We start from the raw sequence: 20179 nt of genomic DNA on the forward strand, positions 1-20179 counted from the left end.
TAGCACATAAATTGGTGGCTACATGGATCATCCACAATACTCCTTGATGAGGATTGGGCTATTCTTTTGCATAGAGATGTTGTGAAATTTTCAGTTTGATGTTGCCCAAGAGGGGAACACCTTTCTATTGTGTTGATTTCCTTTTTCGAAATCCCCGCCACAATTAATAAGGCCTCCCCATTAGCTAAATCTCTCTGGATAGCTTGGCTCCGATTCCAAGACAAACAACACTTAACCTTAACTACAACATCACCCTACCTTGGGTTTCTTTTGATTTAGTGCAGTTTAGTTTGTCTTGTGACCCCATAACTAACGAAAAAATGGAAATAGGATGGCAACTTTATGAAAAAATGCCCCTAGCTTTGGAAAGACTTTTGGGGTTACAATAGACATCAATGGCAGAAGCTAGACTCCCTAAAAGCCAAATAACATACTCAAAAGGGAAGACTTACCCTTCAGACTCAAAGGATAGAGCAATAGCCTAATGGGCTGCTTGACAAAGACATCCAAATTAGAGGCTAGTTCCACATCAAAGCAATCACATGGGACAATCGGAATGCTCTTCTTCCAACTCCAAACCAGTTTATCCCTAATATTATATTGGCTAACAACTTTATGAAAGAATGCCCCTATCTTTGGAAAGACTTTTGGGTTACAATAGACATCAATGGCAGAAGCTGGACTCCCTAAAAGCCAAATAACATACTCAAAAGGGAAGACTTACCCTTCAGACTCAAAGGATAGAGCAATAGCCTAATGGGCTGCTTGACAAAGACATCCAAATTAGAGGTTAGTTCCACATCAAAGCAATCACATGGGACAATGGGAATGCTCTTCTTCCAACTCCAAACCAGTTAATCCCTAATACTATATTGGCTAATAAACCTAATAACAAATGACACATCAATTGGGAAAATATCAATGGGAGTGTCACCTTCAATTATCGGGTCAAGTGCAATCCCATCTAAGAAATCTACCCTTATTTTGCCCATTTTACATCAAAGCCTCTGGACAAGAGAGAGGACCCTCAAGCTTAACACTGTTGAAGGCAAGTGTCCACGCAGCAAAACTCAAATTGAATCACTAACACATCTGTTTATGAAAGGCAGGGGCAATAGTGAAGTTTTCAAGCTTTTACAATGGGTGGCTAAACCTTTCCACCCAACTACATTAAATTGGAAAGAAATAATGTTGGGGGAGGTAGGCCAAATGGCCTACCCACATTTGTTTGGATGTTCATCTGGGCGTTCTTTCTACGGTCCATTTGGACACAAGGCAATGATGTTCAAAGGTAAAAGTGATTTTTCCATGCATGAGCTAAAACTGGACTTTCTGTTTCAAGTCTCCTATCAATTGTGAACAAAAAGAAGATGGAGTTCCAAGAGCTTCAAGCTGCAACAACTAAATGAGGGCCAGATCGACATCTACCCAATAGAGTCTCGCTACATCTAGACTTTGAAGTAGCATGTGTCGTGGGATGCTATCGAAGACACAACAAAGCGATATTGATGTATCTATCCCAACCATCCTTCTACCTATCTACTATATGTATTCCAAGTGACATGATCATGGGAATATCCAATATCTGCATATATGGTCCTAAGACTCTATATATGAGCAATGGCACAATGCCCCTTTCTTGTCCTCAGCCCCCTTTTTGCCCAATTACTTCTTTTGGCTACTACACAAAGCCACTTTGTGGGTAGTTCTATGGATATAAATAATGTTTCTACTTTACAGCCTCTTTACTCAAAAAAAGGAAAAAGACTAATAAGTTGTAATTGTGGGCCTTGGCATAGACATGGGCAACGCATGACATGAACCAATGTCACTTCCTTTCTGAGAGACGGATACCTCAAATTACGTGCAGATAATGCTATCCTTTCAAGTTTCAACATGGATGATGGTATTGCAAAAAGCAAAAAGTGCAATTGGAGATGTGGAATTGATATTTCTACCGTGTTCACAAAGTTTGCAACTGCAAATTGCAATTGAACTAGGCCGGGCCCACCGCACTGCCGCCAATCAAAAGTCAACCTTCTCCTGGACCTTGCTTCTTTGGAGACCAGCTATTTTTATAGCATTTTACTTGTAAAACGAGCTATTTCCCTCCCAAAACCGGGGAACCAGCTGGGGTTAAACCTGCTCCTTTTCCCATTGGATAGGGGCAAAAAATTTCGTGAGCAGAGGAGGCTGTAAACATTCTGCTATTACGTAGTATGTGCGTCGCTTTGGCGTCAGAGAAGGCTGTACAGTGTAGTATCATGTATGATGGTCGATTGACATTTTCTTTGGCAGGCAATGGGCATTTTCCCTTGTCGCCTTCTTGTCATAGCGTGCACGCAAGAAAATTAAGGTCGCACGTTTATAGTTCAGAAAATCTTTGTCGAGTTTGACGTGTTCTAAAATCTACATGACGGCCAGCAGAGTCAACGAGCTTGCATATGCTATATATACAGGGGGCAGCAGAAGCTCCAGCATTGCTTACAATATCGAGCTTACACGCTTATCAGAGGCAACATCTAGCTCCACGCAGGCAATTAGGCACAATTTGTTGGGTGAAACCAAGCAAAACACACACGCGCGCACACACATACATCACCAATCTACTTACAGAAGCCCGGGCGGGAGTACTCCACCGATACGTCCTGCGAACTGAAACAGGAAAGGGTAGCATCGTTGTCGACCACCTGTACCTTGGAATATGGCGATGCGCAATCTAGACGTAGTGCTGATGCTGCTGCTGCTGCTGCATGTTGCAGCCGTGCCGAAGCTGCAGCTGGTGTCAGGAGCCAACTGGGGCAGCTTCAGCCAGGGCGACTGCGTACTTCCAGGGTATCGTAAGTACTACTCTAGGCTATGGAATATCAAGGGCGACTGGGACAGCGCATGCAGGAGCACGGAGGCCACAGTGCAAGGGACGTATTTCCAACGCCCAGACAACTGCGTGGACAAGGGCATAGGCGGGGAGTGGGGGGAATTCTACGTGCTGGACAGCAGCTGCAATCCCAACTGGGGTTCCTTCCAGGACGATGGTTGCAAGGGCGACGGGCGGCGGCAGTTCTCGAGCGTGCTGTGGGGGGTGCCAAGCGGTCAGAGCTGGGAGGGCTGGTGCGCGCAGTCGTGGGCCGAGGTGTCCGGCGTATTCTTCCTGGAGCCCTCCCGCTGCGTCAACACAGTCCTCAACATCTGGGGTGAGTTCGACGTGCCGGACCCCTGCTGCGGCAATGGCAAGGCCGACGACTCCATCACGGCCCCCATCCACGACCAGCTCCGGCGCCGCAGTCGGAGGCTCCTGGCTGACACCTGTGTGGCCGCCGGAGGCAGCGGCGGCATCCCTCCTAACGACAATAATGGTTTGCCGAAGAGCCCCGCCGACGCTGTCGACGCCTTCGCTGCCGAGGAGTTCGACGCCGAGGAACTCGCCCTCTACCTTGTCGCCCTGTCCCCCGACGCCGATCAGGCCGGCCAGTTTCTCGTCTCCGGTGGTAGCTCCGGCGGCCTGCAGTCATTCGACGTCTTCCTGCGCTCAGAGGGCTCAGGTCTCCGCTTCTTTCCCACAAGCATGGGCATGAGCACCGGCGCTGTGCGGAGCCAATCCGTCAAGGCCCTCGCTGTGCCGGTCGCGCCCGCGGCGCAGCTGACGACTGGCGGCAACATCCCGTCCGGACTCTGGTACTCAATCAGTCTCGCCGACAACGCCCAGGCCCAGCACCCCACGCGTATCATCGCCACCAGCCAGCTCTCCGGATGCTGTCTTTCTATTGGATGGGACGCCAGTAGCCGCACCATGTACATGGGGCACGTGCAGCCTGACCCGCAGGCGCCCCAGCCGTATCAGCAGAGCGGGGAGAACCTGGCCAACCACATGCGGCAGCAAGGCCAACCCTTCGATGGAGTCACCCTCGACTCCGGCCACATCTACCACATCGGCGCCAACAGCGAGCCCGACGGTGGCTATGGCGCCACCGGCCTTGTCCGCGCCAACGTCATCGGCCTCATTGGCCGGAACGCCATCCACATCTTTGTGCAGTTCGTGGACACTACCAGCGGACTCGTCCGGATATTCCGCCACATGAAATTCTCCAGCTAGTCCAGACGTAGGTGCTTATATGGAGGATAAGCCTACTGTTCTATAAGCCAAGGCCTAGGGAAGATTTCACGGGAACTCACGGCTGGACATTGGACAATTTATCGTGAGCGAGAAATAATTCTGTGAACGGTCCGAATGCATAAGTTTCCCTGAACGACCATTCTTTTCAGATAAATAACACTTGGACTTCTAAGCGCGCTCTACCTCTCTCTGTAACGCTAGCTTGAAATTTATGCATGAAATTATTGGCCTTGAAACAACGATCGTATCTCCATTCCGGCACTTGAAAATGAAACTGCACTTTGTAGACGAATCCGTGTTCCAATGACCAAAAAATAGTGTTGAATCATCTAGAATGAATAGGTATTCATTAGTATCACACATTGCTATCTTGGAGGCAGATGTTCCTACTTCTCATTAAGATTACAAATCGAGGATAAAGCTTAAAATGATGGGTGCGTCATATTGGTAACTTCGTAGTAAAATTCCTAAACTGGAATTTGGTGGCTCTGAGCTCTTTTGAATAACATAGTTGCAAACCTTTTGAGTAAGTCGCATGTTTCTCGTAAGAAGATTCCTTACAAAATTGCACTAAATTGGCTAGATCTTGAAAATTCATCGATCTCTAACGTGCATAATTCAAAAAAGGCTCAAATTTAACCTATTTCTATACTTTAATGTACTTTTTGAGAATGTATCTTGAATATATATATATATATATATATATATATATATATATATATATATAATTTTATTTTTTTCTAATAGATAACATGTCCAAAGAGTGTATTTATGCAACATTAAAGTAACACCTCTTAGAAATAGTTTGATTTGAGAACTCTATTTAAACAAGGAAAGGCCAATGTTAGGGTGAATGACTGAATTCTTAAACATTTCCTTAACAATAAGCTCCATAAAGTATTTTTTAAGTGGAACTATTTGATAAGTATGGTATTCTTATTAAAAATTAAGAATTCACTTTTCCTTTAGTAGTAAGAACATTTTTAAAGATAAAATTTGTTGACGCATCATGTATTCTTTCTGCTACAAAATGGGACACTTGGCTAATGTAACATATGCCATGCACTTAGAGAAGGTAAACATAAATAGATTTAACTAATTTGCATGATGTGACTTTGTGTATAGTGCAATTGTAGGGTATACTTTTAGTATTGTATGTCTAAGTTGCACACATTATTATAGGGCATGCTTACATTATTGTATGTCTAAGTTGTACACACTTATCTCTTGCATGTGTATCAATAAATGTTGATGCAATGTCTTCCGACATTATCAATTCAACTTTAAGGGTTTCACCCTCAAGCAAATATACTTTATTCAATATACGTAGAATCATTGTTAAGAGAGGCTTTCTTAGAGTCCCAGAATAAGGGCACCATGGAAGCATCTAGGAATCTCAGCCTACCTATTTTAGTATTGGCACTATACTACAATTCATGTGATGAAGACCCTACACTTTTACCTTGACTTCAACTTTAACATCAAGTTGTTTTGTGGTTTTGTTAGTCACATTTTGATTGCTATATCAAGATACAATACACAATAGTGCTTTGGTGTGAAAGGAGTTGAAGTAGAACAACCTCGAGGGAGGGAAATCAAGCTTAAAAAAGCCCTAGATAGATCATTATGAGATGAAAAAATGTGTTTTTTCACCAAAATGGCAAAGTCTAGTTGATGGAGAAAGGTATTCTTTAACAAAAATGGCACAAGCATCCCTCGATAAAACAAGCCAATAGTAAGGTCCATGATCTAGCAATGCAGAATCATCTTGTTAGCTACTCAGACTTTTATTTTAAAAAGTTACAAGTTTGTCTTCAACACACTTACCTCCTCTCGAGTATCAGGGTGTCTATATCCACCCTCACACACAAGAGTCCATGTGTGATGGAGCTTCAATCCAATGGCATGAGCTCCTCTAAGAACTTTTCCAAAGTGTTGTGCAAGTCCCAAAGTCACCAAGAATCCCTCATCTGCCAAGAATCTATGGGCTAGGTCTATGAAACCTTTGACAAGTGCACTAGAAAAAGTATTCCATTCGAGAATCCCTTTCAAATGTAAAGATGTATAAGACCATGCAATATCACATGAGTTTATAAACTAAACTAATGCAAGCACATATACCTTCTGCCTCAAGGCCAACAACAAGCAAAGATGTAGGAAAATCTGCAAACAACAACTTAGCAACCTCATATGATGGGACACCATTACACTGGTAAGAGTTGATGGTATTTCCCTCCATGAAGCACTTAATGCTAAAATTGAAAACACAATAAAAAAGCATAAGTAACCATTACAATAGGTGTGTATATAGAGAATGGTGACAAAATATATCCATCCAATGCAAAATTGTCGATCGATGTCATGTCTACCAACAGAGCATCTACGATAGTTTGGTATTGAAATCCTATCATCAAAATAAAGTTTACTTACAAATGTTGATGTTGGCTAAATGTTAAGACTTAGAATGTAAAGCTAGAAATCTACATACATGTCTTGCGTATAGCGGGACGTCTACAAGACTCTTGTATAGGCTCTGATTGACTGAGTCATGAACGACATAGCCCGAGAAGGTGTAGTATGTTGCAAAGATCCCTCAAAGTAACCCTTACTTTTTCCTTTTCTTTCCAAATGCTATGCATATCAAAACCATCTTTTTTGCCTAAAGTTGTAAAGAAAAATAGGAACGAAAGCAAATTATTTAGTGTTTAATGTTTAGATTTTATATTATCTTCAAAATATATAAAAATATACTTTTAACATGACTCCAATAATCCAAAAAATGATACTTGATTAAACTTCTAATTCTTCATCCAATGAAACAACTTTCTCTTTATGTTTAGACCTTCGCTTTCTTGTACCAACCTCATTTGATTCACTTATATTACCTACGCAATATAAAGATAAAAAAATAATACTTTAATAAATTGACTCGTCTAATGAAAATCCTAAACTCTATCATTCATGCAAATTGGCTTACCTTGCTATGATTCAACGCATCATCTATCGTGGGGATATTCTTTCGTTTTCCCATGGACTTTTTCTTCATTGTAGTATCAACAGTTGCATATTTAATTGATGCCAGGAGGCATATTTCACCGTGGATTCCATGCCACGGTGGATTCCGTGAGGTTTTACGGTGGATTCCGTAAACTTTGATGACCGGGGCTTATACACAAAGTGGATTCTTTGTGCGAGAAGTTAATGGAGACGCCTATCCTTTTCGAGCGTTTCATTAATTTAGTGTGTACATGGGTGATTCCGCAAAATGCATATTAAATTAATAAACATTTATGAGTTTAGAGTGCGCACTCGTAATAAATTAAGGTTAGGATTGATTTCTAACGAGTTGATTTATTTATGTAGGTGAAGACTGCTAGGTATTCACTTTTATCGGTTTAATTGTATTATTTTACTAACGATTGTGAATGCTTCAGTTGATGTGTAGAGATAGCAGTAGTGGCGGAGGAAAGCATTGGAGGTTAGCGAGTATTTGATTTATCACTTATATTTTGATGGGCGTATACCTTAGGCATGGCGCCTATATTTTGTCGCGCCTATTTATTGAGACGTTGGATATTTGTTTATTATTTTGTATGCGCATGGGCACACGATTATGTTATTATACTTGGACATTGTATTGGGTATGCCTGGCTCTTTAGGCACCGCCCATTAGCTTTATTTCTATTTTGTGCTAAAGCAAGCTCAAAAGCAAAAAGCTTGCTATTTTGTAATTTGGGCTATTATTTGACCCTGAAGATGATTAATACATAAAAATACATGCTTTGTGGAGCGCTCACACAAGGCATGGGGGGAGATTGCACCCAATTGGTCTCTTGTTCATGTCGTGCATGCTTTTTACCTTGAGTTTTGTGCAAAAAGTAGAGTTCTTTTGTTCTTGGGGACCTTCCGGCATTCACTACATAAGCGTATAGCATCCGATTTGCGCTCCAGTAGTATCAGAGCGAAGCTGAGATCAAGAGCTTCCAATCGCTACCCATCTTGTGTGAAGGTGGAGCTCCTGGAACGATCGAGCTCTACGGTCAATCTCATCGTGAATGGTCAATACGAGTGGATTCCTGGCGATCAATAACCTCCGTTTCCATCTTCAGATCGCGAAGGACCGGCCTGCAAGAGTGGATGACCACTCCTACATCCTCTCATACAAGTCGTGGTTACACAGAGATAAGCCATATCTATTGCCAAGCTTAAAAGCTTAAGTTATAAAGTATTAAAAGCTTGGATCAGTTTGAAGCTTTAATAAAGCTTCAAAACATTGATTCGTGGGGATGTTCAGGGCGCCGAAATTTGTGTCGAGGACATATTCATGTCCTCGAAATCGACGACTGATCAAGAAGCATAAAGCTTCTTAATCCTCTAAGTCAACCAAGGCTTTTCAACTATTCAAGTCTTCAAAGTTCTCCAAGTTCAAATTCTGTAAGTCTACTAAATTACTCAAGTTCTGTAAGTTTTGGTACTCTGTGAGTCACATAAGTCTGCAACTCTACAAGTCAGGCAAGTCACTTGAAGTCAAAACTGACTTCTGTTCAAAACTCATAGAAGGGCTGTTCCTGCGCAGAAACTCCGAACTGCAAAGTTGTTCATTGGAAGGTACTGTTCGCATATGCAGGTTTGCTGAACCATTGTCAACACACGCAGAAGGATAAAACACAAAATTTTCAAAGATTTAAAATCTCGTAATTGCCAAAGACGAAGATTGTGAAAGCTACAAAAAAATTTATATATAAGCCTTGTACACCCGATCTTGAGCTACGCTCATCTCGCTAATTGGATTTTGAGAGTGTGAGGTCTTTTGAAGTTTTGCAGGATGATGGAATCACATATGGATGATTTAACGGCTGAAGGCAATCTTCCTGAACCTACGATGGAGCAAAAGCTGGATTTAATTATGATGCAGTTGGATGAAGAACGACGAGCTCGGCAAGCATTGCAAGTTCAATTGGCTAATTAACAAAGATCGACTACCGACAAAGAGGAACCTCAATCTGAAGATCTTATTCGACGTACCATCGATGCGACTCTCGAAGCTCAATCCATCCGCAAGGAAACAAAGATAAGTAAAATAAATTTTAAATTCCGTACTTTCAATGGCACTCGAGATGGAAAAACTGTTCTTGCATTCATCAGTCAGTTTGATGATTACTTTCATGAGGAAACATACGTAGAAAAAGATAAAATCAAGTGTGTCACTAATCATTTAGTGGATAGAGCATCTCTTTGGTGTTACAACTATATGTATCATCTCTCACTTGACTTGGGTCTCACCTATATATACTAACTCTACATCAATATGAATCATTCTTTGGGAGTATGTCTTGTGTATCTCTCTTGTACTCTCTCTCTCTCTCAACATGGTATCAGAGCTATGGATGCATAGCAACAACAAGGAAGAAAAGTTGTTTCATTGTTTATGCTTGATTGAATTCTTTGCACAAGTGATGATTTAATACATGAACTTGTTCAAATTAGAAGTATTAGTTAATTTTGTCTTTAAAAACAAAACCGCTTGTCAATCAGAGTTCTGGATCAAAAGTTATGACCGTTCAGGATTCAAGACAGCAATTCTGCTCGAATCTGCGATTCTTTATTTAAAACTGTATTTCTAATTACAGTTCGTTAATCCCCAATTACAGTTTATTAATTGCTCGTCTTCATTAATGATGTTGATTACGACAAGCAAACATCTTGCTATTTTTAGTGAAGTTTTATTATTGTTCACGTTCTTTGCTCGACCGAAATAGCACTTTTCTTATATGCGTCATCTCGTCTTGCACGTTACGCCTCTCTATTTTGGGCTTTCTTTTTAGTCACTCAATACTTTTCGTCATTCTTAAGTACATATCCCTATTTTGATTGTCATGCATCTCAACTATGCTCGTCTTGATCATGGTTTGCAGATTCTACGATCTCATCTTATTTGTTTTCTCTCGACATTGTTAACGGATATCCATCTGGCCAACGTTCGGTTCCCTTCTTCCAAGGACAAGGCTTTCCTGGGTGGAAAGCAAAGATGATGCTAATTCTTGAAGGTGACGAATTATTTGATATTGTTTTGGGTGACCTGTCTTGCTGAGTTCAACCTACTGATGTGATGAATAACAATTCTGTGATTACTGATGGTCCATTATTTGAATAATGAAAAATTGATCGTACTGATTGGATTCGTCATGACAAAGTGGCTCGTCGTTATATATTGTCTGCACTTCCTAACTCACTTATGTTGGATGTCTTTCATTTGGAAACCTCTCATGCTATTTGGGAGTATCTTATCTCAATGTTTGAGAAGAAATCGGTCACCGAAATTTTATATCTCCAAACTTGTTTGAAGAATCTTTAATATAAGGTTGGTACTTCTATGCACTCTCATATCGAGGCTTTTAAAGACATTATCAATCAGCTTGGTGCTACCGGCGCTCCTGTTGCTAAAATCAAATTGTTACTCAACTTCTTCATACCATCAAAGATCCTTTATATGACAATATCATCACTATTTTGTCTAACAAGGATGATATCCACTTTGATAAAGCATTTATATCTCTTATTGAATATTCTCAACGTCATGAGCATCATTTGGAAAAATCTGATGCTGTTTTGGTCACTCATGAACAAAGGGATTTTGATGCTGCTTTTGTTGCTCGCAAGCGTCTTGCTTCACGTTTTCAGCAGGGTGGACGCCCTAATCAAGGTAGTAAATCTTCTCGTCTTGCTTATCCTAACAAACATTGTTCTTATTGTGATAAGAAAGGTCATGTGGCTTCTGATTGCTGGGCACGTCAATATGATGAGGAGCATGGAGTTACTACAAAGCAACCTCACTCATCCAAAAGTTTTCCTCCTTGTGATTATTGTGCACATATGTAATATTCCGCATTGAGTAAATAATTGGGACTTATCAAATTTTTTTTAAAATTTTCCCCCCTTATCCCTCCAGCCAACTGACGAGCTGGAGGGGGGGGGGAAATAGGAGCTGTAAGCTCCTTGGTGGAGGCTGTGGAGGGAGGGAGAACATGCGTGTCGACACGCAGGAGGAGAAGATCCCCCTCCCTTCCACTATTTAACATGGGGGGGGGGGGGGGGGGGGGGGGGGCGCTGTACAGGAGGTAGGTGCTGCCGTGCTGCATGAAGAGTGAGGGCCGCCGAGATGCCAGACGAAAGACAAAGGAAGGAGGCGCTATCATTATCCCTGCTGCCGCCCTGCAGAAGATAGAGGGAGGGCCGCCACGAAGCTATCCAAGGCAGAAACCAGGAAGAAGGCGGAGCATCGTCTCTCTCTCTCTCCCTTTCGACCAAAAACACGCCGTCTGCTGCCGCATAGGCCGCCAGCTGGGGCCACGAAGCCGTCAGATGGCTCAAAAATTTACCCCCTCCGTCAGCTTTTGGAAGCTTAGAAGCTTCCAAAGGGGGGGGCCTTCTTAGCCCCTTTTCCTTGGGCTTAAAAAAAATTCTGTGTTTATCCCTTAAGCCTTTCCCGTAGGCTTTAAAGGTCTTATCATCCCCCCCTTGTGTTTAATCCATTAAGCCTCTCCCTTAGGCATTAATACCCTTTCCCCCCCCCCTCCCGGTATAATCCCCCCCCTAAGCACTTATTACCCCCCTCCCGGGTTTTTAATTTCCCCTCTAAGGCCTTGGTTTCCCCCCCCCCCCCCCCTTATATAATCCCCCCCCTAAGCCTTGTTTTTTTCCCCTCCGGATTTTAATCCCCCCAAAGTCCTTATTACCCTCCGAGTTTAAATCCCCCCCCCTAAATCCCCCTTGTTTCCCCTCCCGATTTTAATTTCCCCCCTAAGCCCTTGCCCTTTTCCCCTCCTCATAGCTCTTTAGACTATTCAAGTCACAACCATAGGCCTACTTTGTCCTTAGGCTACCTTGTAGACTTCCATTCTCTTGCATTAATTCCTTCACTCACTTTTTAATATTTTTGTGCAAGTGCTCTCGTAGTTGAGCTTTGTGTTCTTAGTCTTATCAAACTAGCCGGGGTCCACACACTCCCATGTCCTAAAAATCCAATTCATCATCATGGCTTTGTATGGTATCCCGTTAGGAAAAAATAGCCATGAGGTAAAAGATAGGGAGGGAAGTAGAGGGAGTGAAGGAGGAAGAGTGGGGAAAAGGTAAAAGAAAAGGAAGGAGAAGACGGTGCAATTCCAAGAAGAAAAAGGAAAAGGCTATCTCATATTCGAACTACGATGCCGCCGAAGAAAGTCCAAGGTGTAGCTGCGGGAGGGTCATCTCCCGGTATCCATGTGGATATCTCACCTCCAAGCCAGGTTTTTTCTTCTTGGTGTTAATTCGGTTTTAAGTCAATCATGCAAAGAAAAATTGTTAAGGATAGATATATTTGTTCGAGTTATTTTAACAAAGGAGTTAGCTTATGAATGACAATGTATACAAATTAGCTTTCTTCAAATTGCATCAATCATTATAAAATTATAGGCAAGATTAACCATTTACTATAGTAATATATTCCTAAAGTGTAGAAATTATATCTTGCACCATTAGTCTTATTCCTTTCGCAATTATTCATGGTAAATAGCTAAATTCAAGAAAGGTTTCTTCGATGCTCAAATTACTAGGGAGTTATCTTTGCTAGCTGCACATCTTAGCAAGGAAATTGTCGCTATTTGGCATGAGTTCATCTTTTAAGAAAACTGAAGTTAAATGTTAGGAATTAACAAGTATAAAAATTAGATATACGCATTCATTTGGAAAGAAAATGTAAAAGGGGACTGCTGGATGACACTCTATTAACACTTTTCCCTTACTATTTGAGGTCTTGGGACTAATAAAGTGTGTATACACCAATTTCACAACTAGGCCTTTTTGTCCCAGGGAGTATTTGTTGCTCTTTGTATCACCTTGGCATTATGCTATATGCCAAATTAAACTGTATTGATTGGGAAAGTTAATTGTCACAAGGATAGTAAAATCGTGACAAGATGATTAAGATTACCTTCCAAAAGATAACCGAACTAATCTAAACATAGAAACATTCATACCCTAAACACTTGACTACTTCCCTTACCGTAGGGACAATAAATTCATAAAGATAAGAAACTAGGGTTTGTCCCTAAGCTTCTTAAATGAAGAAACCCTAGGCCTGATATACGTCAGCTTAAAGAATCTAAATAGATTATTCCTTTGCAAGACTTGCGCAACATGTATGAAATCATTTTGTGATTGATTCACAAGGAGAAAAAGGAAAAAAAAAAACCCTCAAGGACGGCAGATCCTTACGCAAGTTATCTTGTAAAAAGACGTATTTTTGGATATCCTTCTAAATAAGGAAAGTTGTAAAATAGAAACTAGCATATCTAAGGTACCTTAGGGTTAACCAAGTTGGATATGCCCTACACCAGAATATAAGAGATCTTGCCAAGTTACAAGACACCTTGTGAACGAGTGCTGATACACGCAAAAAGGAAAGAACACTTCCTTAGCAGTTTGCCATACAACTGGGTTGATTAATGGAAATGTTTGTGCTTGCTAGAGAATTTTAGGGCTCTATTTGAATTATGAATTACAAATTAAATAAGTACCTATACTTCAGGTTAAAATCCTGAAGGGAGAGGCAGATTCAGTTACCCCCGACTGCCTACCTGACCCTAACCAAGGGGGTTGTTGACCGCGCCGGGAACGTGGACCGAACCCGCCGCGAGAGGTCTTTCTGTTAAGCTCTACTTGGAGTAGGAGGATGCTTGGGTGCCAGGGGGGGCTCTGGCCATAAATCCCTCGCCTTTCGGGTCCTGCACAGGAGGCTAACGTGACTCGGGATTGGATCTCGAGGCCCGCATACTAGTTGATGGGCGGAAGCTTGGAATAGTGATCCCTAGAGATTACTGGTTAGCCTTCGGGCAGATTATGAACAAGCCTACAGGCAGAACTTCTTGTATTTCAAAGATAAAATGATGAGATGTTAAAAGAACGTGCTTGGTGTTGTTTTTATATGTGACGTGATAAGATTACGTGAAGGAACCAGTGCTTAACAAGATTAATTAAAGAAGCTAATTGTTATATGTCAAATTAATGTGTTAGATAATTACATAACTAAAACAAACCGAGGAAAGTGCAGAGGATGGGCCATGGGTCCTGTCCTACGGTTGGGTGGTCCCGGTTAGCCGGGAACTTTTATCAAAAATCTCAAAGAACAGCGTAATGATCATCATCATCAAAAAGAATAACGAGAACGATGACCCAGAGTTACGTCTTACCCGATTTACGTTGTTTTAGGGGAACGGAATGGGACTATGCCTTATGGCAGAGAGGTTGAGCTTTGCATCCCTCTCGTTTCCCATTCTCCTTGAACCAAGTGCAGCGTGAATCCGCTTCGGACCTGGCGATTCTGCGTAAAGTAGTTCGCTCGGGTCTGACGCTAGTTGTTGTTAGCTAATGACCATTAGAAAAACCCTAATTCCGATCGATCCTAAGTGGGAATGGCCAAGATACTTCCGCTACGTGGCAGACGTGGGAAGAACTAGATCGCAAAACCCGTAACATTCCATGGGAGTGCCGGGCGGAGCTTTCTGGACATCCTTTCCGATGGACTGCTAAGATGTGTCCTGGATGATACTAGGGGACACGTTACAGTTGGTATCAGATCCGACCAACAACGGAATTGTTTTTATAAGATCTCAATAAAATGAAATAAAGAAATTGTTGCTATCCAAACATTTCCTCATCTTCAATGCTGTCTTACAGAACTATGAAGCATGGAACAAGTTTTTGGTGTTTCGGGTCATGTTTATGACTGCAATGCATTCTCCCCTTTATAGACAAAGAATTGGGATGATGAACATCCTGGAGTAGATTTATAATCCATCAACTTTATACATAGAACGAAGATGGACGGGGTCTTCAGGAATCTACTACATAGCTGCCCACCGGTTCGCTTATCCTAAAGAGGATCAAGTGGTTGAAAGACTTGAAAGTCGTGAAGTTGTTCATTTTTGTGGAAGCTCACGTAAATTCGACTTTACATATTCAAGGTCGGAGGGTTGAAATGAACTCATATGTATATGAGGAAGTAACCCTTGTAATCCCAGCCGACAGGATTAAAGTGTTGGGCCGCCATGAGAAGTATGGATTCCAACGAAAAGGGTATCCTGAACTTCCAATGAATTATTGATTCCTAAAGATCCATGACCCAAAACCCTACTACTACACAGTTCCTGTAGACAAATGAAATACAACGTTGTTCTCCCCAAACTGAATGTAATGATTGGATTATCATCACACGAGATGTTGTATAAGGCTACGCCCATGTAAATATAAATAAAGACTTCTTTTATCAATATCTGGCTGTGCATCAGAGTTGTTAAAAAGTTAATTAGCTTCATTATTTACGAGATAGCTGAATTAAAGTTAAGCTAACGTCAATTATCATATAATAACGTTAAGAAAACTTTTATCCAGGCACAACCCCAGGTACAGGTTCCAAATTTGCCCCCTACATCAAGTACTGCTGTGACCCAGGAGAAGAAGTTCCTCCTCAAGCAGATAAAGCCACCCGAGTTTGACGGGAGAGGCAAATTCGTCCAGTCTGATGCTGAAATTTGGATTAAATCTATGGAGGATTACTTTGAAGCAGCTGGTACTGCACCTACCAATCAAGCCATGCTTGCCAAGTTAAAACTCACCGGCGAAGCCAGACTTTGGTGGAAACAATGGTGCAAGGATCAAGGGACTTTAGAGGGGTCCGTTACCTGGGAGAAGTTAAAGAAAGCCGTGTAGGGGAGATATTTTCCACTTGCATATCGTACACAGAAAATGAATGAGTTCTACGAGCTAAAACAGCTAGGACTCACTCTGGACGCATACTACTCTAAATTCGTCTCACTTTTAAAGTATGCGCCACAGATGGACATGACGTAGCAGGTGTCCAAATTTTGTGCGGGCTTAAATCCACCCATAAATACCCATATCGAATCTATGCGTCCATCAGATCTGCAGGATGCACTTATTCGAGCAGCGCCTATAATTCAGGAAGTGCAAGCTAGACCAAGGGGTAACAAAACTTGGTCCTATAGTAACCCGAACAGAGGAGCATTCAGACCTCAAGTGAAGAGAGTTCAAGGTCACAATCAGGGACAAAGGAAGAAAGCAAGGACAAATAACGTCAACAACTTTGTTCCTACTCAAAGTAATGGCCGAAACCTCCGATGTTTCCACTACAATGAACTCGGTCACTTCAAGAGGCAATGTCCCAAGCTCAGCGGGGGACATCGTCGAACGCCTTTCCAAGGTGCAGGCCGCGGTCAAGGAGCCGCCACCCATGGAAGAGAAAGAACTGCTTGCATTGCCAATAGGCAAAGATGCGAAGAAGAAGAAGAGGAAGATCCGACTATGGAAGCAGAATTCGAAAGAGCGACAGTCCATGCCGCTTTACACAAGAAAGGGCTGAATCGCCAGTTCTCGGTGATTCAAACACCGCCGGACTATCAAGGTAAAGGTTTCAAAACCTTGATTGATTGTGGCAGTACATATTCCTTTATCTCACCAGCATGTGTAAAAAGATTAGGAATAGCCACAGTAGAAGCACCTACCCTGCTTGTGGAATTGGCAAACGGTCGTGAGGTAACTTGTACCAGGCAAACTGCTAAGGAGAAATTCTTTCTGGGAGGAAAGAAAACCTCAGTCAAATTCAGAGTCATGAATTTAGGTATCCATGAGTGTCTACTCAGGATGGATTGGCTTAAGCCTAATGATGCCCACATCCACTGTGGAAAGGGTCAAGTTTCCTTTCGAAACTCTGAAAGGGAGTTTGTCACAACTCAAGGTGAGGCAGGAGTGCCAAGAATCCAATTATCCAAAGTATTTCGGATCATAAAAGGAGTCAAAAAAGGATTACCCGTTTACCTGATCAAACTCAACAAGTTAGATCAAAAGCAAGAGTCTCATGAAGGACCTTCTTGGCTAAAGGAATACGCTGACGTATTCCCTGAGGAATTGATTGAACTTCCACCTCCAAGAGAAGCAGATCATGAAATTAGGCTAGTGCCTGGAGCTGCACCAGTTGCAAAGAGACCTTATAGAATGTCCATACCTGAAGCAATTGAGTTGAAGGAACAGCTCAAGCAACTGTTGGATCAGGGTTACATCCGGCCTAGCAACTCACCGTGGGGAGCTCCAGTACTATTCCAGAAAAAGAAAGATGGGACACTTCGACTATGTATTGATTATTGAGGGTTGAATCAATCAACAGTCAAGAACAAGTATCCTATTCCTAGAATAGATGAGCTTCTTGATCGTCTTCAAGGTGCAAAGATCTTCTCCAAGATTGATCTCAGGTCAGGTTACTATCAAATAAGGATCAAGGAAGAAGATATTCCAAAAACGGCCTTCAATACAAGATATGGGCACTTTGAGTTCTTGGTTATGTCATTCGAGCTTACAAATGCACCTGCCACCTTCAATAGATTAATGCAGGATATTTTTAGACCATATCTTGATGATTTCGTGCTTGTCTTCTTCGATGACACTTTAGTCTATTCTAAATAGGAAGAAGATCATGAACCTCAACTTCGGATTGTCCTTGAGACAATGAGGTCCCATAAGCTGTATGCAAAAATGAAGAAGTGTGCATTCTTCAAGCGTCAGATTGAATATCTGGGATTCATAGTATCATCAGAAGGAATATCAGTAGACCCAGTCAAAGTCAGAGATGTGCTTGAATGGCCAATACCAGTATCCATCAAAGAAATACGTAGCTTTCTTGGCTTGACAGGATGGTATAGGGTCTTTATCAAAACTATGCTTTGATTGCAACACCTCTTACAGACTTACTAAAGAAGCAGACTTCTATTACATGGTCAACTCCCGAACAAAATAGCTTCGACAAATTGAAGCAAAGTTTGGTATCAGCACCTATTCTAAAACTTCCTGACCTCAATAAGGAGTTCGAGGTAGTAACTCATGCCAGCATTCTTGCCTTGGGGTGTGTACTTATGCAGGAAGGTCATCCAGTAGCATACTCTTTAAGGAAATTGAAGAGTCATGAAAAGAATTATGCCACGCATGATCTGGAATTATTAGCTGTCATCCATGCTCTAAAGCTTTGGAGACACTACTTGTTGGGTAACAAGTTTACTCTAGTAACCGATCATAAGAGTCTCAAATGGATTTTTACCCAGAATGAGCTCAACATGAGGCAACGTCGGTGGATTGAAGTATTGGAGGAATATGATTTTGAAATCAAGTACCGACCAGGGAAAGAGAATGTAGTTGCTTATGACTCAGTCGCAAGGCATTCCTAAATTCCCTAATCTTGCATAATCCATCAACGGCTAGATCTCTAGCTACAAAGGTATCTATGCCAAACAACCCTATACTTGAACTAGCTAGAGAGGAAGAATGCCATGAATTGACCTACCAAACAATGATAAAGGAAATATCTACCAAGGAGCAGAATCAGAAGTTGCAAGCTAAGTATCAGGAATTTTCCATTGATAATGGGCTTGTCTACTACAGAACAAGGCTGTGTATACCAACAAGCCAGTCACTTAAGCAGAAGATATTATGGGAAGCTCATGATTCTCCTTTCGTAGGACATCCTGGCTATGCAAAAACTCTTAATGTAGTTAGGAAGAGCTACCATTGGGAGAGGCTTAAAGGTGACGTTCTCAAGTATGTCACAGAATGTTTGTCTTGCCAACGTATCAAGGCCCAACATGTCATGATGCCAGGGAAACTGCAACCGCTTGACATTCCCCAAATGAAATGGGAATTCATCAGTATGGATTTTGTTGTGGGCTTACCCCAAGTCCAAGGAGGATACAATTCCATTATGGTTGTGGTTGACATGCTTACCAAGGTTGCACACGTGATTCCAGTAAAGACAAACTATAAAGCCTCCGACATTGCAAGATTGTTTATCAAGGAGATATTCAAGCTACATGGGTTACCTAAAAGAATCATTAGTGATCGAGATTCTCTCTTCACATCACACTTTTGGAGAGCTATCTTTGAAGCTATTGGGACTCAACTCTATTTTAGCACTGCCTACCATCCCCAAACGGATGGACAAACAGAGCGAGTGAATCAAATCATTGAGGATATGCTTAGGGCATACTGCTGTCGAGAGCCGAAGAGGTGGATTCAATACTTGCCATTAGTTGAATTTGCCTACAATGCTTCTTACCAGCAGAGCATTCAAATGACCCCTTTCCAGGTATTGTATGGTCATGATTGTCAAAGTCCCCTAAACTTTTCTGATCCAACCCTAAGAGTTGAAGCTTCAAGACAAATGTTGAAGGACATGGATGATCAAATAAGGTCAATAAGACAAGACATACAAGCAGCCAAGGATAGACAAAAGGCATATGCAGATTTGAAACGTCAAGAAAGGGTCTTCGAAGAAGGAAACATGGTCTTCATTCGGTACGCCCTAAAAAGAGTTCTCTATCTCTAGGAGAATGCAAGAAGCTAAGTCCAAGGTATTGTGGGCCGTATAAAATCCTCAAATTCCTAGGACCCAATGCTTATAGATTGCAACTCCCAGAGAACCTAAAGGTTCACAATGTATTCCATATCAGCCTATTGAAAAAATATGTACCCAATCCTAATCATGTACTCGATGACCAACAAATTGAAATGCCTAGTCAAGGAGTCCTTGAACTAAGGCCAGAAAGGATCTTGGATGTTAGGGAAAGACAGTTAAGATCCAGAACCTTGAAAGAATGCCTTATCCAGTGGAAAGATTATCCCGAAGAGGATGCCACTTGGGTAGATGAAGGCACTCTCAACCATCAATATCCCAAGTTTATCTCAAGATGAGGACATCTCGATTCCTCCAAGGGGGAGAGAATGTAATATTCCGCATTGAGTAAATAATTGGGACTTATCAAAATTTTTTTAAATTTTCCCCCCCTTATCCCTCCAGCCGACTGACGAGCTGGAGGGGGAGGGGAAATAGAAGGAGCTGTAAGCTCCTTGGTGGAGGCTGTGGAGGGAGGGAGGACATGCGTGTCGACACGCAGGAGGAGAAGATCCCCCTCCCTTCCACTATTTAACCAGGGGGGGCCGCTGTACAGGAGGTAGGTGCTGCCGTGCTGC

The 20179-nt window shown here is 42.0% G+C and overlaps 1 protein-coding gene across 1 annotated transcript; it reads left to right on the top strand.

Moving 5' to 3' along the window:
- The first annotated feature begins 2497 nt into the window (after positions 1–2497).
- LOC148030191 (uncharacterized) lies at positions 2498–4456 on the top strand. Its single transcript, XM_087687215.1, has one exon. It carries the CDS (start codon positions 2705–2707, stop codon positions 4091–4093), a length of 1389 nt encoding a protein of 462 aa, XP_087543341.1. The 5' UTR covers positions 2498–2704; the 3' UTR covers positions 4094–4456.
- The last annotated feature ends 15723 nt before the right edge of the window (positions 4457–20179 follow it).

Source organism: Lygodium microphyllum, chromosome 10 (genome assembly GCF_053477565.2).
Source record: "Lygodium microphyllum isolate KBCC chromosome 10, Lygodium_microphyllum_v1.1.10, whole genome shotgun sequence".
Classification (NCBI taxonomy): domain Eukaryota; kingdom Viridiplantae; phylum Streptophyta; class Polypodiopsida; order Schizaeales; family Lygodiaceae; genus Lygodium; species Lygodium microphyllum.

Excerpts from the sequence above, each read along its gene's own strand:
- LOC148030191 (XM_087687215.1), top strand. The coding sequence starts at position 2,705 with ATGGCGATGCGCAATCTAGACGTAGTGCTGATGCTGCTGCTGCTGCTG.